The sequence below is a fragment of the Hemibagrus wyckioides genome, linkage group LG05 (genome assembly GCF_019097595.1).
Source record: "Hemibagrus wyckioides isolate EC202008001 linkage group LG05, SWU_Hwy_1.0, whole genome shotgun sequence".
Taxonomy (NCBI): Eukaryota; Metazoa; Chordata; class Actinopteri; order Siluriformes; family Bagridae; genus Hemibagrus; species Hemibagrus wyckioides.
In genome coordinates this window covers 21,484,695-21,504,033 of record NC_080714.1, presented here as the reverse complement: position 1 = coordinate 21,504,033, position 19,339 = coordinate 21,484,695, and the positions used below count along the sequence as shown (strand labels likewise).

Below are 19,339 nucleotides of genomic sequence, written 5' to 3'. Positions count from 1 at the left end.
AATGAAATTAGAAGCAAAGATAAAATTGTATAATACGTTTTTAAAAATCTAGTATCTTAAGATATGATAACTTGTTTAATTACTTGCCCATGAACAATAATAATGATTGTAGATAGGACCAGCAAGCAAAGGATAAATATGATAATAGCATAACCAAGGAAAGGATGTTATTTACATTTACATTATTTACCGTCCAGTGTCACCCAACTGAGTTCTAAGCCTGGTTCCTTCTCAAGGTTTCTTTCTCATATCATCTCAGGGAGTTTTTCCTTGCCTAGTTTTTTGTTGCCTCAGACTGTTGCCTCAGGCTTGCTCCTTAGGGATAAATAGTAGCATATCAAACTTTATCATTATACTTCTGTAAAGCTGCCTTGAGACAATGTCCATTGTCAAAAGCGCTATAGAAATAAATTGAATTGAATTGAATCACTGAGGTCTGGGTTATTGTGGGTTAATATTGAAACAAAGTGCTAAAAGAATTCCAGACAGATATCTCTAGGTGACTAACTCATAGCCCATCACTTGTCTCTTTTATTTGGGGAATAAAATCTAAAGGGATTCTGTCTGACCTGAAAAAGGCAGGGTAGAAAAGGTTGTTTCTAACCTGAAAAGAGCGTATCATCCTAAAAAAGAACTTTCTATCATTTCAAAACACTCCATAGTGATTTTTATCCAGATGGCTGAGTAGATGAAATAGATCCATACTGCATATCTCGTCCATTCAGATTGTCAAGTGCAATCCACAAATGTATAGAGGTGAAGCTCACAAACAGTATTAATGGCACGTATCTGCTATTGACTGGGTTTCTCTACTGAAATATGGCTCCATAAAATGCACATCATGAATGGTTACCTAACTAATCTCCCTGTGGAAAGTGTTACTGTCTCTTGAGTCTTGAGTCAGTTTTCTGAAAAGGAACCACCATTTCTCTCTCTCTCTCTCTCTCTCTCTCTCTCTCTCTCTTTCTCTCTCTCTCTCTCTCTCTCTTTCTCTCTCTCTCTCTGAGCAGAGATAGAAGGAATCCACAACAGATTGGATCATTCTCAGCATTTTGTTCTCAGCCATTCATTGGCAATGAGTTGGTATTGCTTCAGGAAAGTTGCCCATATCCCAGTGACCAAACATGAGCACTGCCAGGCAGCAGCAGCATTTGTGTGTCAGCTGGAAAGAAAATGAATCCAAAGTGCTGTCTAAAAGTCAGGACAGACTGTAGGGCTAAACGCAGTCAGTTATGCCCTGAGTCGAGGGTGATGAATGCAAAATAACTGACAACAATGTGAAATGTTAGCCGTTTATACTTTAGCCCTCACTGCACGTTTCACTTTGATTTCATTCATTAATCCAGACCTAATATTATACGTGACATAGCTGGGATAAAACTTGCTAAGTTAATTTATTGTGAGCTAATTGAGATATTGTATAAATATTAGACGTGGGAGTTGAATTCCATGTTTTTTCAGAGATTAGCAGAGCTTGTTATGATTATGAAACTGTTACTGATTGGAATATACTTCATTTGTCTTTTTCTGTTCACTTTGACAATATAAGAATAGCAGTATGCAGCATTGCATATGTATGCACACACAGTTTCTTCAGCTTCTTTTTTAAATAGCAAGGAAATATAAAAAACATAATACTGGAATACCCAAATCAGTTACTCAGTAATTACTACAAATGCTATGAGGTGCTAATGTCCAAAATCTACAAGTGATTTGAAATAATTACTTCATAAATACACTAATTATTCCCATGTATATCAAATCCTTTGACTGAGAAAAGAATATTAGTATATGATGATGCTACGATTTCATGATTACCCAGAAACGAGTTGAAAAGCGCCGTTACGTTCCCGACACTGATTGACTGTAAGGTGTTAATTAATTTTCTAAAACAGCACTGCCAGTAGTTCAGACTGCAAGACAAATGACAGGTTTACATGTGTTATGATTTCTAACGCATCAGCTCATTCACAGGGAGTTGTATAGGAAAAGCTCCACTTAAAAGGTAGAACTGAATACAGATACTCTATTTGGATTGAAGAGGTTGCCAGATTTCAGCAAATCAAAAAACGATTTGCGGCAAGCTCAGAGATGACGCATTTTTCTTCAACTTACCTACTGCGAACAAGTTTGCATTTCTGATCTGTAGCATGCGGTATATCCGATATATGCGGAACCTGGCAACCCTGACAGCTGTACAAAGATCAGTAACATAATGCTAATAAAAGGAGATGCACTATATTCTAGTGTTTTTGTTAGTTATTTGTGATAGTAACTCAAGTTAAACACTGAGCTTCAAATTAAGAACATCACAGTTCTGGATAAACAAAAGAAATTGGCTTGCATATCGAACTGCTGCTCTATATCCCACACAGACCATGCGCAGTGCACAGGGCAGTGTATCTCAGGGAGTATGCTGCCCATTCACAGGAAATCCGGTTAAGGAATTGAATAACATAATATTCTGCAAATGACTATTTATTGTTCTAATTTGTGAATGAAAAAGGACTTTTCTGGCAGCTCAGTGTTTTCCAGAGTTTCCAGAACATTTTCACTTCAACTGTCCCTGCATTATAGCTCTACTCTGCATAGCTGTTAATAAACATATTAAAAAAACATGTCATTTAACAACAATAGCCAAAAATCAAACCACTGACAAACTTAATTTTAACATTTCTTGGGTATCAGCACTTGCCATCTTGTATTATTAACTTCAGGAAAAAGAAAAACGAGACTAAACTAAGTGATAATTAGAACTTGTCCCATGACGCTCCACAGAGTTAAATGTAATTATAAACACATCATTCATGGATCAATAAATAATGTAATTCGCTGTGGTGTAAGAGGAATATGTGCTATTATTGGAAAACTTTGAGGGGAACAACAGTAACTCACATTTCAGGCTATATCATTGATTATTCTTTATAGAAACCCGTCTATGTGTTTTAGAACTTAAATAACACTATGTCACACGATTTGTTTGCTCCTGGGTAGGGAATGACATTTTCCAATTACTCTTGATGAAAAATGATAAAAACAAAAAGTTTGGGTTTGGGCTTTTAAGAGGACGAAAACCTCAAAATTAGCCCATTTTACTAAAAAAACAACTGCCCAAAACTAACCCAAACTTTCATGTCTAAGACAGGTTTTTTCTCTTTATTTGGGTTACAAAGAATGGAGAAATAACAAGAAAACAAGAAAAAAGTAAAAATGTGTTACACAGTGTTATCGGCACTGTCTATACAGTATCACAATCTATATAAAAGCATAATAACTGTGGAAATGATTCACAGCAAGCACCTAAGATATCAGTTCGAATCACCGTGATCATGCGAGTATATTTAAAGATGTTTGCATCTGGGAAAAGTTTCAAGATGTTTATCTTTATAAGAAAAGTCATATGATGTAAATTCATGGTGAATATTCCGGTTTATCATACACTATAATTGATTACTGGCACATTCCTGATGTTTATTCTCGATCCTTTTCATAGAGCCAAAGATCACAATGCAACATCCGCCTACACCCACCTCCCACCTGCTAGTCCTCCTTGCATAACGTTTCCTCAGCATTAAGATGCATTCTCCTTCATTCTCCTTCATCTCACGCCATGTTTTTTTCTCCTCAGCTTATCTCTCTCTCTCTCTCTCTCTCTTTCTCTCTCTTTTTACTTCATTGATAATGTGGTTGCTCTCTCTCTCTCTCTCTCTCTCTCTCTCTCACACACACACACACACATACACTCTGTAGTGTAGGCCATGCGATGGGAGATTTGGTGCTTTAATCCATGCTCGTGTCTTTAATGTGATGCTGAGCAGTCGGATGGAAAATGGAGCCAGCGCTCTAAAGCTCCTCTCCTAATGTGTTGATCTCTCAGCAGCTCTGCGCCATTTAGTTCAGATGCTTGAGCAGCACCGACTCCGGGCTCGCAAATCCTGATTATTCCGGGTCAGCTAGCCCTTCAAACACACACTCTTCTGCTCCTGCTTTTCCTCTCTACCTCTGTGATCACATTCTGTTCAGGCTTTATTTAAAAAAAAAAAGAAAAAGAAAGAAAGAAAGAACAAGTGGCTATGTGAGTGTGTGCTTATGTGTTACATTACATGCTGGCCTTCTCTTTTTTTTTTTTTTGCAGTGATAGAAAGAAAGCTGTAGCAGTATAAATTATATAGAAAACAGAGCAGTGCACGGTTGCCATGGTGATTCCCATGGCATGCTTTGTAAACTAGATTCTTCTCGTTTTCTCTCTCTTTTTTTATGCTCCCCCCCTCGTTTTTTTTTTTTCTTTCAAATGTGGGTTGGTTAAGCTGGCATGGCATGGGTATCTTTTCCTCCCTCCCACCCTCGTTATCTATCTGCTCTGCTCTCACGCCCGCGCTAAGTGCCAGTGGGTATGATATTCATTTGAACAGATTACAGTTGATGCCTTTAAGCTGTACCGAGTTTGTGTCTGTGTGTGTGTGTGTGTGTGTGAGAAAGAGAGAGAGAGAGGGAGCGAGAGAGAGAGAGAGAGAGAAAGAGACCCTGATTGACTTTCACGTCATAATTTTAAGCAGCGGACTAGGCCTGTTGTCCAACTGATCACAGTATATCTGCTTTATTAACACAAAGAAAGGGAAATAGTTTAAGGACAACTTAACTTGTGTTGAAGTGTTTGAATTTGTCTGTGAACCAAAAAGTGTCTCTTTTAAAGCTAGTGTGTGTTTAGGAGGCAACCGAATGCCAATACATTATCCAGACTGAACAAATAAGTTGTAGTAAAAGTAAAGGATATAAATACAGTTATGAAAAGGAGGAGCACTTGGAGGCGTTTTTTTCCTTAAGAAAGTTAAGAGGGCATGCGACTGAGAGATACGGGAATCAGGATACAACAGAAATGACACGTGCTGGCATTTCTCCTGCTGTGTTTTGTTTTTCCAGGGACATAAAAAGCCAGACAAATGAAGTATAGAAAATTAACCCTAACCCTCTCCCCCCCACCCAAAATCAGGATAGAGATATACTAATGCTAACATTTGTAGATACAGTTATTCCCCCTTAATATGTTGACATCTTTATTTTTAGAGTTTCGCCTCTAGTAGAGACACTGTACATTATAATTTAATCAGAAAGCTGCTTCACATCATCTGGATGTCACTCTGCATATGGAACCTGTATAATTAATACCTAATCTGTGCCATTTTAAGTGCCAATCAATTATTTATAACTTGTGCTAGTTTCGATGAACAAATCCCATCTTTTAGAGAGGCATATGCTTTTGTAGAGGGTGAGAAGATGGGGGGGGGTAGGTTTCTGTTTTCTACAGTAGTAGTTCATAAAGCATCTAATCTTAAAGAAATATGCTGTGCTGTGACTCCCACAGTGTGTGTGTGTGTGTGTGTGAGAGAGAAAACAAACTTTAAAGCTTAACACGGCAATATGTCTACTTAAACTCCGAATGGAGACAAAGAGAGAGAGGGAGAGAGATAGAGAGAGGAACGAAATGACGAATAAGACAGGCATGCTGGAAGCCATCAGTGCATCCTCTGTTTCAGATGAACAGCTGCTACGGTTGCCATTTGACGAAGCAGTCATGGTGTCAGGGAAAGGAATGATGACATCTTTTCTTTCTCTTTCAGCTTCTGCATCTAAAGACTAGGATCTGTGTTGAACGGAGGGCATGTGATCACCTGCTAACCTCTGAAAGAGGAAAAAAAAGGAGGATGTGGTATTTGGGAAGCAAGAGAAATATAACCAGAGACAACTAGAGAGAGATCATCACACATTGCGTACCATATTAAGAAGCTAGCTTTAATTCTACTGAGACGTGTGGCCTTTTGTGTTCACCGGAATTCGGTTTTAAATACGGGAACAGTCATTACTCAGCATAACAATTCATGTTTAATAGAATAGCTGTGTGTGTGTGTGTGTGTGTTACTGTGCCTCTAGGGAAATAGCACTTTGTGTGAAATATACATTATATTTTTACAGTAGCAGGTTACAACAGATCTGGGATTCATTGAGATGTTTTTCCATTCATTCCAAGACTTTGAGATTAGATGACATAAAGCCGTAGAAGCTTATAATTCAAATGCCTTTTAAAAAATTAATTAGTTATCCAGAGTAATCAAAACTAGATATAACTGACATCATAATTTTATAAATCATAAACATAATCCGTAGTCAACATGAACTTGGAGAGAAGAAATCGGGAGAAAAGTACATTTAAATAAATAAATAAATAAATAAAAGACATGTTTTCTAATCCTCAGCTGTCCAGTTTTAGTGAATCTCTGCCCACTGTAGTCTGTGTTCTTGGCTGACAGGAATCTCATTCAGAGTGTTGTAGCTCGTCTGCTTCAAGGTTTGATGTATTGTGTATTCTGGTACTTTTCTGCTCACAGCAATTGTAAAGAGAAGTTGCTTCCTGTCAGCTGTCAACAAACATGCCATGGTCACCGAGATTACATCTTCCATCCTATCTTGCTGTTTGTTACGGACATTAACTGAAGCTCTTTACCTTTATCTGCATGTTTTAACTGCAGTGTTCTGCTTACACGTTGATTAGCTAATTGAATATTTGGACAAAAGAGCTGCAATTGTTTCTATTATGATTAGTTGCTGATTAGAATCCAGATGTTAAAATCTTTTTCTTGCTAATTGAGATGGTTAGATTTGTTTATTTACTGAAGTGGTTTCTGTAGCCCTTATGTTTTCAAGCCATCTTTTTTCCATTTCACGAATCCATTCTTTCAGTGTTCTCGATAAAATTCAAGGACATTGATATTAGTCATCCAAGTTGTTTTAAACTTCTATTATAAAGTCTAGACAAAGAGCATTCTTCTTTTTTTAATTAGAATTAAAGAAAAATGTCATGAATGAAAATAAATTGTGAAAAGAAGTATATTTTAGTATTTAAACGTGACAAAAACCGTGCTTTGTAGCCATATTATTGTGGCACAGTGGTGCAGGTTTGATTGTGGGCACTAGTTACTGTCTACGATTTTATTTATATTCTCTCCGTGTGTGTGTCTGTGTGGTTGTGTGTTGGATTCCTGTCACACAGTTGGATGCAAGTGTGCTTGGATGCAAGTGCAAGCTAGGTAAATGTAATATATAAACAAATGTCAACCTAAGAGGCAAGGCAGAACTCAGACTGATAGACGGGCCTGGTTTGTGTGGCTGGCAAACAGAATAGAACTGCACAAAGGTGAACATTAACATTTACAGCAGTCACCCTTATCTAGAGCAACTTATCTCATTTTATTCAACTGCAGGTTAAGGGCCTTGCTCAGGGGCCCAGCAGTGGCAGCATGGCAGACCAGGGATTCGAGCTCCCAACACTCTAATCAATAGCCCAATGCCTTAACCACAAAGCTGTCACATCCCCACAGCTAGGCTTATTATAAGCAATAAAGTCAAACCAGGAGATCATTATCCTGACGCAAGGCTCAGAATCATCACTACAAAATGCAGGAACTAAATTTTTTGCAGTGCAAATGAATCCTGTGGAAGGTTTGGGGTTCCAGTCTTTATTTGAAGACAGTGACTGATAAATAAGTTAATCCCACCAGTACAGGTGATCAAATCTCTCCTCTTCTTATCTCAGAGCTCTGATCTTCTGTACAATCATCAGATTCATTAGAATATTAATGGCAAAGACTGATCTTTATTTTCGTCTTAAACTGATATGTTTAATCTCCCCAAGTGTTTATTCTTTCTGCAGTTATCACATCTTGCTCTCTGACTAATAATATCAGCAGATCTGGCTGATATATTATTGTCTGTAACTTCTCTAATGATTTTATTTGCATGAAATGCAACAAAATTCACCAACGTCTTGTTCTGAATATCTGTCAGGTTTGTTTATAAGTATACCCCGTGCTCATGGATTGTGTGAAAGTCGAGCGATTTAACCAGTACTATTCGTTCATAAATTTATAGAGCTCAACTTATTGTCTCTATATGTCAGTAGATTATTTCCTTTCAGCACACTACTGTGAGAAAGTACACAGGTTTTGGGTTGGGATGATGTCAGAAGCCTGTATATGAGATAAGATCGTCCTTTTCTATACCTCATTACACACATGCATGTAGGTTATCCACAGAAAGACATAAATACACGTGTGTGTGTGTGTGTGTGTATGGGTCTGCTCCTGGTGGGAATTATTGATGTAATTACTTTAAGATGGCCGGGGTTTCCCTCTGATGGCCTTCCCCAGGGCTGAGATCCAACCCTGCTTTCCGCTAAGACAACCAGGAAGCTTTGTGTGTGTGTGTGTGTGTGTGTTTGTTAGCAAATTTTCAGGACTAAAATGTTAACCTATTTTGTCAGGACATGCTTGTCTAAAATAGTATGTTTTTTGCAAACCTGTAAGGATGAAATCAATTGTTTTCTTGTAAGTGTTAGATTAGATTTAAGATTTAGATTAGATTTGGGATTTAAGTGCCTATGTACATGCTAGTAGTGTAGCAGAATATGAACGTAAATAAAATATTACTTGGATTGAACAAATACAAATGTAAATTTGGGAAGCACTATTCTTTTTTTTTGCCATATCTGCTTGAGACTAGAAGTGTACATTGTGGTAGGTATTCCTTTGCAAATGAGGCTATGATTGTTAACATGTACAGCGTTAATTCATCCGTAGTTAGAAGTCACAGGCTGTGCTGATAGTGCTGGCATTTCTATTATTTATTTTCTTCCCAGATATTTTTAAGACATCGCAGCCCCATACACAACATACATTAACTTTTTTAGCAATTTGAGCAACAATAGCTCGCCTGTTGGATCTGACCACATGGGCCAGCCTATGACACAGACTGGAAACACCCCACAAGAGCTGCAGTTTTGGAGATGCTCTGATCCAGTGGTCTAGCCATCACAATTTGTCCCTTGTCAAACTCGCTCAAATCCTTACGCTTATCCATTTTCCCTGCTTCTAACCCATCGACTTTGAGGACAAAATGTTCACTTGCTGTCTAATATATCCCACCCACTAACAGGTGCCATGATGAGGAGATAATCAGTGTTATTCACTTCACCTCTCACTGCTCATAATGTATGCCTGATCGGTGTATATGCACAATCTAAGGTCTTGTTGTGTGTGTTTGTGTGTGTGTGTGTGAGTGTGTGTTTGAAGGCATATGTAATTTGTCAGCACAGCATGCACTCATATCTTATCAGTGTTTGCTGTCAGAGATCTTCCTCAACTGTCATCATACATAAAACACACGTCAGGTTTGTTGTCCTTTGTGAATCACAGGTTCAATGATATGAGACCTGCAGGTCACTGCACATGTACATACTCAGAATTCCACTGGACAGACTCACAATCATAGCAGCTGAAGGATTCTAACCCGATCCACTCTACCATATGCTGTTAAAGTGTTATAGTGACTGCCGTTACACAACTACTTCTAAACAAAGAACTTGGAACTGAAAGCAATTATTGATTATAACAAGGACAACATGCATAAATTCAAGATTATGTATTATCCTTTTCTGCTTGATCAAATTAACTTCACCATCATTAAAATCAGCCATTATCTATTATCCTTTACGAGCCAGCCATTACCTTTATCTATTGTGCAGTCAAAGCTATTTATTTATTTAGATACTTTCAAACTACAGACGGCAGAAAGAATATTGATCCTATAGGACAATGGCAAAGCTATGTGAGCTGCGAAGATGTGTAAGCAAATGTAGTCATAGTCTGACTTGTCTGACTGAATCTTACAACTGAATATGATTGAATAAAGTTTACTAGCCCAACAAGTTTATTTCTGCCTATCTAGAATGATTTCATGGATCAGGTTTGGCCTGTTTAAAAAAATATCAGTGTTACATAAATATGAGGTCAGTGTCAGGTTTCGGCTAGTCTCAGCCTGAGACGTCACACCCTGTTTGCTGATGCATATGCCACACAAAAATGGGAATGCTTCGGATTCAAAGTCATCATCTGATTGGTTGGATTCTACAGGATTTCCAGGAGACGTGTGCCACATGTGAGGTTTTCCTGCCATGACGCTCTACTTTCCTCATGGAAAAAGAAGCTGCCATGTTTAGAACTGGATCAGCTAAACACTGAATTGTCCAAATTATGTGCCTTGGGCACTCCTTGGCAAATACATTTATTGCATTTGTCAGATGCCCTTATCCAGAGCCACTTACATTTATTTCATTTATTCAACTGAGCAATTGCGGGTTAAAAGCCTTGCTTAGGGGCTCAGCAGTGGCAACTTGGTGGTCTGGGGATTTAAACTTGTACTCTTTTGTTTAGTAGTCCAGTGCCTTAACCACTATCTATCTATCTATCTATCTATCTATCTATCTATCTATCTATCTATCTATCTATCTGTCTATCTGTCTATCTGTCTGTCTGTCTGTCTGTCTGTCCAGAACCAGGATGAGAAAATGTTGGTAGTAAAAAAGTTTCCATCCAGAGCATAATAGCATTGTCTCTGAAGCCATAACGCATGAGATAATGTTCGAATTTTCAAGTGATTTCTCTCTGTGGGTGTTTGTAGGTCTTGTTTAGGCTCATGATATTTTTTACTTAATCGAAAGATCCATAATCATGAATAGATCTGTGATGTAGAGTTGCAGAAATGAGAACTTGTAAAATAAAAATGTTTTATAAGGACAGGGACATTTGTAATAAAGCATAATGCACTATCTGGAAAAATGTCAAGCTGTTTTATTGTTGAGTTCATTATGGTATTGATATAATTACTGTGCCCAGGTTGAAACATGGCCCTGCCTTTCAATTATCTGGTATAAAGGAAGCATGTTTATGTCTAATTATTTTTTAATTATATTCATTCTTATTTTATGGCTGATTTTTTGCATTAGGACGTGCTCTTCTCGTTAGTTTCATAAAAGGCACTTTCATATGGGTGAAATCAATAACTTTACTCTGGAGTAAAATATATTCCAGTTCAAAACTATGTATGCAAATCTAATCTATTTCAAAAGATGTTGTAAGTAGACCTGTTCAGGGTGTACCCCTGCCTTTCACCCTATGTGCGCTGGGATAGGCTCCAGCAGACGACCCCCGTGACCCTAATTAGGAATAAAGCAGGTATAGACGATGGATGGATGGATGGATGGATGGATAGATGGATGTTGTAAGTATACTACAATAAATGTACTATTTTACTTCTTAGTATCAGCTTTGGCTTAAAGGAATTTTAGCTCTTAGTACATTACACACACACACACACACACACACCTTAAGCATCGTGTTGTACCCAAGTAATGGGATTTGAGTGACAGTATTGCAGAAACCCATTGATCATTAATCATAGTGATGTGAATGCCATCAATTGCTGTTTAATATGTATCTTGAATTTGCTTTATCTTAGTCTGGTTGTTGGGCATTTAAACCTACAGGGGTCACAGTGACTTAGTGGTCAGCAGGTTTGCCTCACATTTCCAGGGATGACAGAGTTTGCATGTTCTTCTGTGAGTGTTAAATCCAAGTGCTCCGATTTCTTCAGCAGGCCAAATACATGCTTTGCTGATTGTCATCTTCAGCTTGTCTGTTATGTGAGAGTGAGCACAACTGTGCCCTGGAATGTGCCCCAAGTCCACAGCAATAGGATAAGCAGTTGGTTCATGTTTCTGTTTTAAATGGTAACATAGAAGATTTCCTGTGGCCATGTTCTCACTTCAGCTAATGCATTTAACACCTATAATCATTAATGCAGGCTTCCCTTGTGTGTGTATGTGCATGTGTGTGTGTTTCTATGTGTGTGTGTGTGTATGTATAACCCAGAGTGTTTTTTTTCCTATTATACAATTTATTCATAACAGTGTTGTAATACTAAATTTCTTTAAGTGGGTTATGCTTTTTTTCTGGCTATGATGAGATTTCAGGTGTCACTTCCAGCTTCACAGCTAGAACTATAATGATTTTATTATTTCATTTTATATGTAGGACACAGAACTATAGAACTCTTAAGCAAGGTTGGAGTACATGTCCTAGTAGTACACTAGCAAGACAGCTGAAATGACGCTGCATTATTTAACACCTAAATTATATACTGTGCTGGACCTGACTCTATAGTGGTTTGCTTTATCCACTTCTAAAACATTTCGAATTCATGATCATGGTCATTAAAAATAACAAATCATGTGCTCTGTACAAAAGCCTCCAAATTCATAACGTATTATTATATTGCATATAGTATTATTATTTACACCGATCAGGCATAACATTATCACCACTGACAGGTGAAGTGAATAACACTGATTATCTCCTCATCATGACACCTGTTAGTGGGTGGGATATATTAGGCAGCAAGTGAACATTTTGTCTCAAGTTGATGTGTTAGAAGCAGGAAAAATGGGGAAGAGTAAGGATTTGAGCGAGTTTGATGAAGGGCCAAATTGTGATGGCTAGACGACTGGATCAGAGCATCTCCAAAACTGCAGCTCTTGTGTGGTGTTTCCGGTCTGCAGTGGTCAGTATCTATCAAAAGTATCCTTTCAGTCATGTAAGTCCTCCCATGGAGGCCCCACCTCACAACTTCCAGGTGTTAAAGAATCTGCTGCTAACATCTTGGGTCCAGACACCACAGCACACCATCAGGGATCTAGTGGAGTCCATGCGGGACCAACACAATATTAGGCAGGTGGTCATAATGTTATGCCTGATCGGTGTATTCTTTTGTATATGTATATGAAATGGTTTCTGCAGTATATGCACACAGTGCAGATTCACTCACATTTTTGTACATGCTAATTCCCATGGATCAGTAGTAAAATCTAAAATAAACCATTTTAGATTTAGACTGTTCTGAGTTTTATTAAGCAAATACCCTCAAATTAGAAATTCCAGTTCCAGGCAGCAGATTTGCACGTGTTCTACGTGTTTGCATCCGTTTTTGCTCACCTCATATTATTAATAGTACGCAGACGACAGACTTCTTTTAAAAATTAAATATTAATGGTTCACATGCAGCATGTCCAATGCAAACATGTCTTATGTAAAGGAATGGACGCATCCTGACAATAGTTACCCACTTTAGGAAAAAATTGACACAGGTGAGATATAGGAACTGAGGGGAAAGACAGGGAGTGAAGCACTTTATAGAGCAGCTCTTAGAGATAGAACTGAACTGAAAGGGAATCACATTACCTTCATAATGATGTACCAGCTCTCAGACAAGCTGTTGACTCCGGGTCATGCCCCACTTCACTTACCTTAAATGTAACAGCTACTTTTTTATGAGCAGTTGGGTGAATATAGTGACAGATAGAGAGACCCATAAACAGATAGTTAGAGAGAGAGAGAGAGAGAGAGAGATACATACACACACACACACACACACACACACACATATATATATTTGTTATAATAACAAAAATTAATAAAATCAGTCCAATGGAAATAATTATTCCAAACAGAGCCTTCTTCTTCTTGTTTCTGACATTTCGCAATAATTATTTATCTAACAATTTAATTAATTAATTTTATTTGCTGAAATATAGCTAAAATTAAAGCTTTTTTTTTTAACAAGAGAGAAACACAAAAGTAACACACACCCACACAGTAATAATAGAAAAAAAGTAAGTATTAAATGATGCAGATTAAAAATAGAGTATGAACAGGAAACACAAATAATAGAGCGGATATTCAGGGTTCAGTTTGAGGGGATATGAAAGAAGATGCTGTTCTGAGAAAAAGACAAATATCAAAAAAATACAGCGCTGCTTCTTCTAAAATTGCTAACCTCTTTTCAATATCCAGCATTCATGCTATTATGTGAATTCATTCAAGATGTTTGTTCTAGCTGCAATTTTCAGAAATGGACTTTCTTTGTGCTGTTATATTGGTAGGCTTCTTGGTTTTTATATGTCTTGCTCACAGTGCTTGCATCTGAACTCGCTTGCATACCGTATATATACTGTACATCTGGGAAATTAAAAGCAACAGGCGATAGATGGCATTTCGGAGCCTGAGCGTCCGTACCTGACAGGTTTTCATGTCAACTGTTAAAATGATTTAATGTTAATTATTCTGGGGCTTATTTGTCACTGTGCAGCAATATAGAAACGTTAAACATACAGTAACACACAGATCGTTTCTTTTTAAATCTTCCTGCCATCCTTGTGATTGTTGTCATGAGCTGCATTTTGAATATTAATTTTAAGTTTCGATTTAGACGCATTTACTAATCTTAAATTTCTTGTATACAGCTCACAAAGTCTGCTTATTTGAAAGCTACATGTGAAACACTAACCTTAACGGGGAAATTGATTTGTTTTCATCCTCAAAAACTGTCTAGAATACTACGCTAGTTTACTGCTCTAGTTTGGTTAGTTTGTTGTGGTGATACTGTCACATTGTGCTGCACTTCCTCAAATGTTTATGTTTATTTTTAAACTCTCGAATGGCAGCCATGAATGACATTCAGGGAAAAATAAACTAATAAATAAAATATGAGTAATTAGAATTTGATGTATATTTCTGGCAAAGATTTATACTGTTAAATGACAGGAAATTTCTCTAGAGAGATGGGTGCGATTCTAATTCGCACCTCTAAATAGATTATTCATAAGAGACTTATTAAGCATTATGGAGTGTGTTCACAGCATGTAGATGATAAAATTGAAACATGGGATGTTCATCAGTTTCACACAAAACATGGCAACTCCCTGTGCAGTGCAGGCATGGATATTACACACTTATATAATGTTACGGATAATATGAAGCAACATAAGGTCTTATATTCAAGAATATCAACGTATATGAAAGAAGTGTTGTTTGGATGTTATATTTTATTACATTCAGTCTGTTTTTAAAGCCAATTTCTTGCTTTATGATTGATATGCCAGGGCGAGCAGGCCCTTTGATGATGCTGATGGCTGAGACATGAACAGTGTCTGTCAGACAAAAGGGCAATGAAACCTTTGGCAGTCCCTGATAATCATACGGGTGAAACTGCAGGGGGGTTACTTCTGAAGGGCTGGATCACTGGATGAGCTTCTTGACTGAGTGAGCTTCATCTTGGTGTGGCAGATGGCTAGAACATCAAATACATCTGTTAAGCAAAGGGGCACTGGGGCAGGTTTGGCAGAACCTGATGATCACAAGGGAGAAATCTCCAGGGGGTAACTTCTAAGAAGGAGGAGTAGGGGGTGAGATCATATAATATTATTCCTGTATTGTTGAAGTAGCATGCAATAGATGAATAAGCTCTACAGTGCTCTTATAGAGCTCCAGGTTTGGACTAATAAAAAGGATTCGTCTTTGGAGCCGTGTAACAGATGGGTTACGCTTAGAAAAGGTTTCAAGTAGATCTCTTTAAATATCTAGAACAGTTAAACATCCAAAGGACACTTGGATTCTTTGGTTTATTCTCTTAGGGAGCTTTAAGACAGACGGTTTGTTCTAAGAAAAGATCTGAAGTAGACCTCTTCAAAAAAAAGCAACTATCCAAAGGACACTTACATTTTTTTCAGGAATGACATGAATGTTTCCAGAGGCTGGGAAACCTACCATTTTACCCCTTGAGTGAAAGTGCCAATGTTGCTAATTCTTTTACCCTTCTGGCTATTTCTGAAGGACAGTCCACAGATACATCTTGATAAAGTAGCCTCACCACTGATCAGTAAAATTCCTTTACATCCTGAGTGACTCAGCCTTCCTGAAATATACAGGCACAGCAGCACAGGCGGGAGTTGTTAGTGGATATTGTGAGCGCTTTTGAAATAAATCATCTGTGAGTCACGGTGCCAAACCTTCAATTTACTGTTGGGGTATATTAGAGATTCGGTCATTAAAATGATCCCAACAACTGAAGGACACCAAACCATATGCGTTTTTTTTTTAATCTCTAAACATCCTCAGAAGTGCACTAGAAAAAATGAGGCAACGAAACACATAGAGAACATGAACACCATCAAAACATGCCCTACTATTTATAAAAAAAAAAAGAAAAAAAAAAGAGACAAGTGAACCAGGTTAAGATATTTTGGGATTCGTCTGGTACAAAAATGTTCCAGCACCTTCTACTGTGACTGCAGCTGCAGAGTGTCAGTGCATAAAGAGTTTCACTTTATATAATGCCATCTCATGATTAGCACTATACAGCATTTTATAGCTATTTTATTTCAAGACCGTAGGTTTTTGATAGGGTTGCCAGGTGTCTGGTTTCTGATTCATCAGCCCGGTTGTGACCAATCATGTGATCAAGTGATCATGTGACCAAACATTTAACTTTATACTGTTGTCTCAAACCACAATCTTGCATAAAAGCTTAATAAAAATGTTGCAGTTTTGTATATACTATTTAGCCTACTACAGTGTTATGTGGTTTGAGACACAGCCTGTTCAGGTACATAAGCAAAGTTAGGTTACGTTATTGTGGGGATTGGGATAAAAAGGTGAGTGAACCAATTAGATCTCAATTACAGCTAATTTCTGAAAGCAAATAATTGTATTGTCTTGGGTGTTATGCTTCAGATCAGCCTTCAGAAAACACGGTGAATAATCAAAAGATTTGTTAAACAACTGCAAGGTCAGCAACATCTTTCAGCTATTTTAGATACTTTCTCTACCTGTATAAAACTAGCAGTTTATACTGTTTTTGTTTGCTATAAACGTTCTGTTCTGCCTCACACTTACTTTTCTTAACTAAAACTGATATTTTTTTGCCTCCAAATTGTCTGTTGTTTATTGTCAAAGCCTGTCTGTATGCACACTATGTCGAAATTTATTACATATTTGGCTGTTATTCTTCTTTGTGAGGAATTTAAGTGTGCTTTAATAGTCTGGAGAAGATATTAGTTGCTGTATCTTGCTGGCTTACATTTGTCATTATAAATGCATATTGTTGTCATTGTGTGTTGCCGTGAAACACCCCCATCCTGCCCCCAAACCGCCATCACAAAGACACACAGATACAGACACAAACACACAGTAGTGTTGTCGTATTTGAAATCTGTTTCCACAGCAAATCGGTGATATTTGAGAAAAAAAAACTTGCTAGTGAAGCTAATTACTGTACCTTTACAAAGTTAAAAAACTAGAGATAAAGAAAGTGATGACAAGGCTTACAAATATTTCACTGTGTTTATTTTTTAACCTTTATGATGAAAAGGGAAAAGAATGAAATTAATAATTATTAGATTTCGATTTGTAAGAGTTAGCAAGTCAAGGAGCAGAACGAAGCATAGCTGTAACCAGCAGACTGTGAAACCACATTAGGAATACGGGACAACAGTAACAAGCCTGTTTTTGATTCTGTGCATTAATACACACCTCTAAAACACCTTGTCTCTCATCCACTCTCTTCAAGGTGATGCTGGAGGGTTTTCAAGTTGCCCAAATTAGACTCATAGACCTTTTTTCTTCTGTCCAGTTTCATGGCTGCACTGAGACCACTGGGACTCCTGGGATGCAGAATGTGGGTCCTCCTCACCCTTATCCACCTCACTATGGATCTCTCTATGTGTGCTCCAATCGGGACTGGGCTGAGGCTGCTCCCTCGGCCACTGCCTCGCTTACGCCCTCGTCTTCTCACCAGGGATGTACCCGGTGGTCCACACTGGAGGACTCTGGGTACCTGGCAGCGTGGTGTCTCACATCCTGTACCATTACTTGACCACCGAGGAGGAGGAGGAGGAGGAGGAGAAGGTGGAGGAAGAGAGGGGATAAGGTCCAAACCACGGCCACCGAGGCAAAAACGTCATCTTTGTGAGAACTGCACCTCCAGTTTCTCTGCCTCAGAGGGAGGCGAGTCGCTGGAGTATTTGGAGGGGAGTAAAGCTGACATTTTGCAGCACTTGTTGCGGCAACGTAGGCAGTTAAAGTGGGATAGTTATGACAGTTATTCGCAGGAAGGGAGGACCACTACAGTGGCAGGATTTATTGACTGGGGACCAACCGGGACGGATGATGGTGCAGAGGATGAAGTGAAAGTTATCCCCAAGACCACTACAAAGGCCACCACCACCACCACCACCACTACTACAACTACCACGACCACACGCAGCCCACAAAGGACTCATGCAGTGGTCACCACTGCCCGTCCTAGGAGGCTGACTACTACACAGCCTGCTGTTAATCTCGGCGTGACCGCCAAGCCACAGAAGCCATTTGGGGATACACCAGGTAAGAAAATATACTGTACAAAGTTACACTAGATTTTTAATTTAGTTAAGTGTTTAACTATGTTACAGGACACTTCCACTGGTGATAACCTTAACTATACATGATACATGTGAAGACTGTTATGGCTTTCCAAGCTAATGCAAAATATGATAACATTAACTGATATTGTTAAAGGGTTTCTAGACATATACAATACATACAAGTCACAAATCATATAACTCAAAGCTATTATTTATCTTTAGCTATAATAATTCAGTAAGGTCAGACACCATAAGCCTTCATTTAAAATATTATTATTATTATTAAAATAATTAAATTAATAGAATTAATAATTTTCTATGAATATTATTATAATATTATAATACCCTTTTAACCTACACAGTATGTAAAATTAAATTGACTGTTTATATAAATAATTTTTTAAAATTATTTTTATGCAGCAATTTATTTCTTTTATTCATTAACTACACATGAAGAGTTTCAGTGGGGATTCAAACACTAAAATATGTCAAGTAATTGAAAAACTCATTCAATTAAGCCCACAATTTAGACACATAATGCAATTGAATTTGTTTGTATTGTAACTGCTGGCTTTTAATAAGTGAATAATAATTGCCTGCTATAAAATGATATTATAAGGTTAACACATGCTGTATTTCTGTGTTTTTCCTTTAAGTGTTTTGGTGGGTTTAAGCCATCTTTCCTTATATAGTTGTTTCAAGGCTTTAGGTCTTGGCTATATAGCCAGCCTGTTGATCCTCAGGCTTACTGACAGCTCAAGAGATCTATTATCATGAATCACATGAATCCAGTAAAAATTGGCATCATGTTGAGCTTAGACACAATAGCCAACATTTCCTGTGTGGGAAAACACTCCTCTGTATGGATTCAGCTGCTAAATCTCCAAACACAGTTTGTCTATGAAGTTACATTATAGACTGATCCACCTGCGCTGCTTTTAGACAAGTTTGTCAAGAGCTGTTACATGTTACAGCACCACGATATATTTGCTATGCATATGGTTTCAAGTTGATAGAATATCTTGAGACGCTTTGTCTTCACAATTTTGTAAAGCCTTTCCCCAGAGAATTACGATTAACAAACGCACAAAAAGCTTAGAGGAGGAAATGAATGAATGAGGATTTGACTGTGGATAAACTGCTGTGGAATAGTTGATAATGCACACAGCAATTCTGAGATGAAAAGCACAATATAATAACGCTCAGCTTATAAAC

The 19,339-nt window shown here is 37.8% G+C and overlaps 1 protein-coding gene across 2 annotated transcripts in view; it reads left to right on the top strand.

Annotated features, from left to right (window-relative positions):
* ajap1 (adherens junctions associated protein 1) overlaps positions 1-19,339 on the top strand; it is a 59,268-nt gene that overhangs the window by 10,278 nt on the left and 29,651 nt on the right. Inside the window, exon 2 of one of the 2 annotated variants that reach the window (XM_058388929.1) lies at positions 17,353-18,104. In XM_058388929.1, coding sequence (XP_058244912.1) covers positions 17,353-18,104 — 752 coding nt within the window. Of the gene's footprint in view, positions 1-17,289; positions 18,105-19,339 lie in introns of both variants that reach the window. The other variant, XM_058388930.1, reaches the window with a different exon arrangement.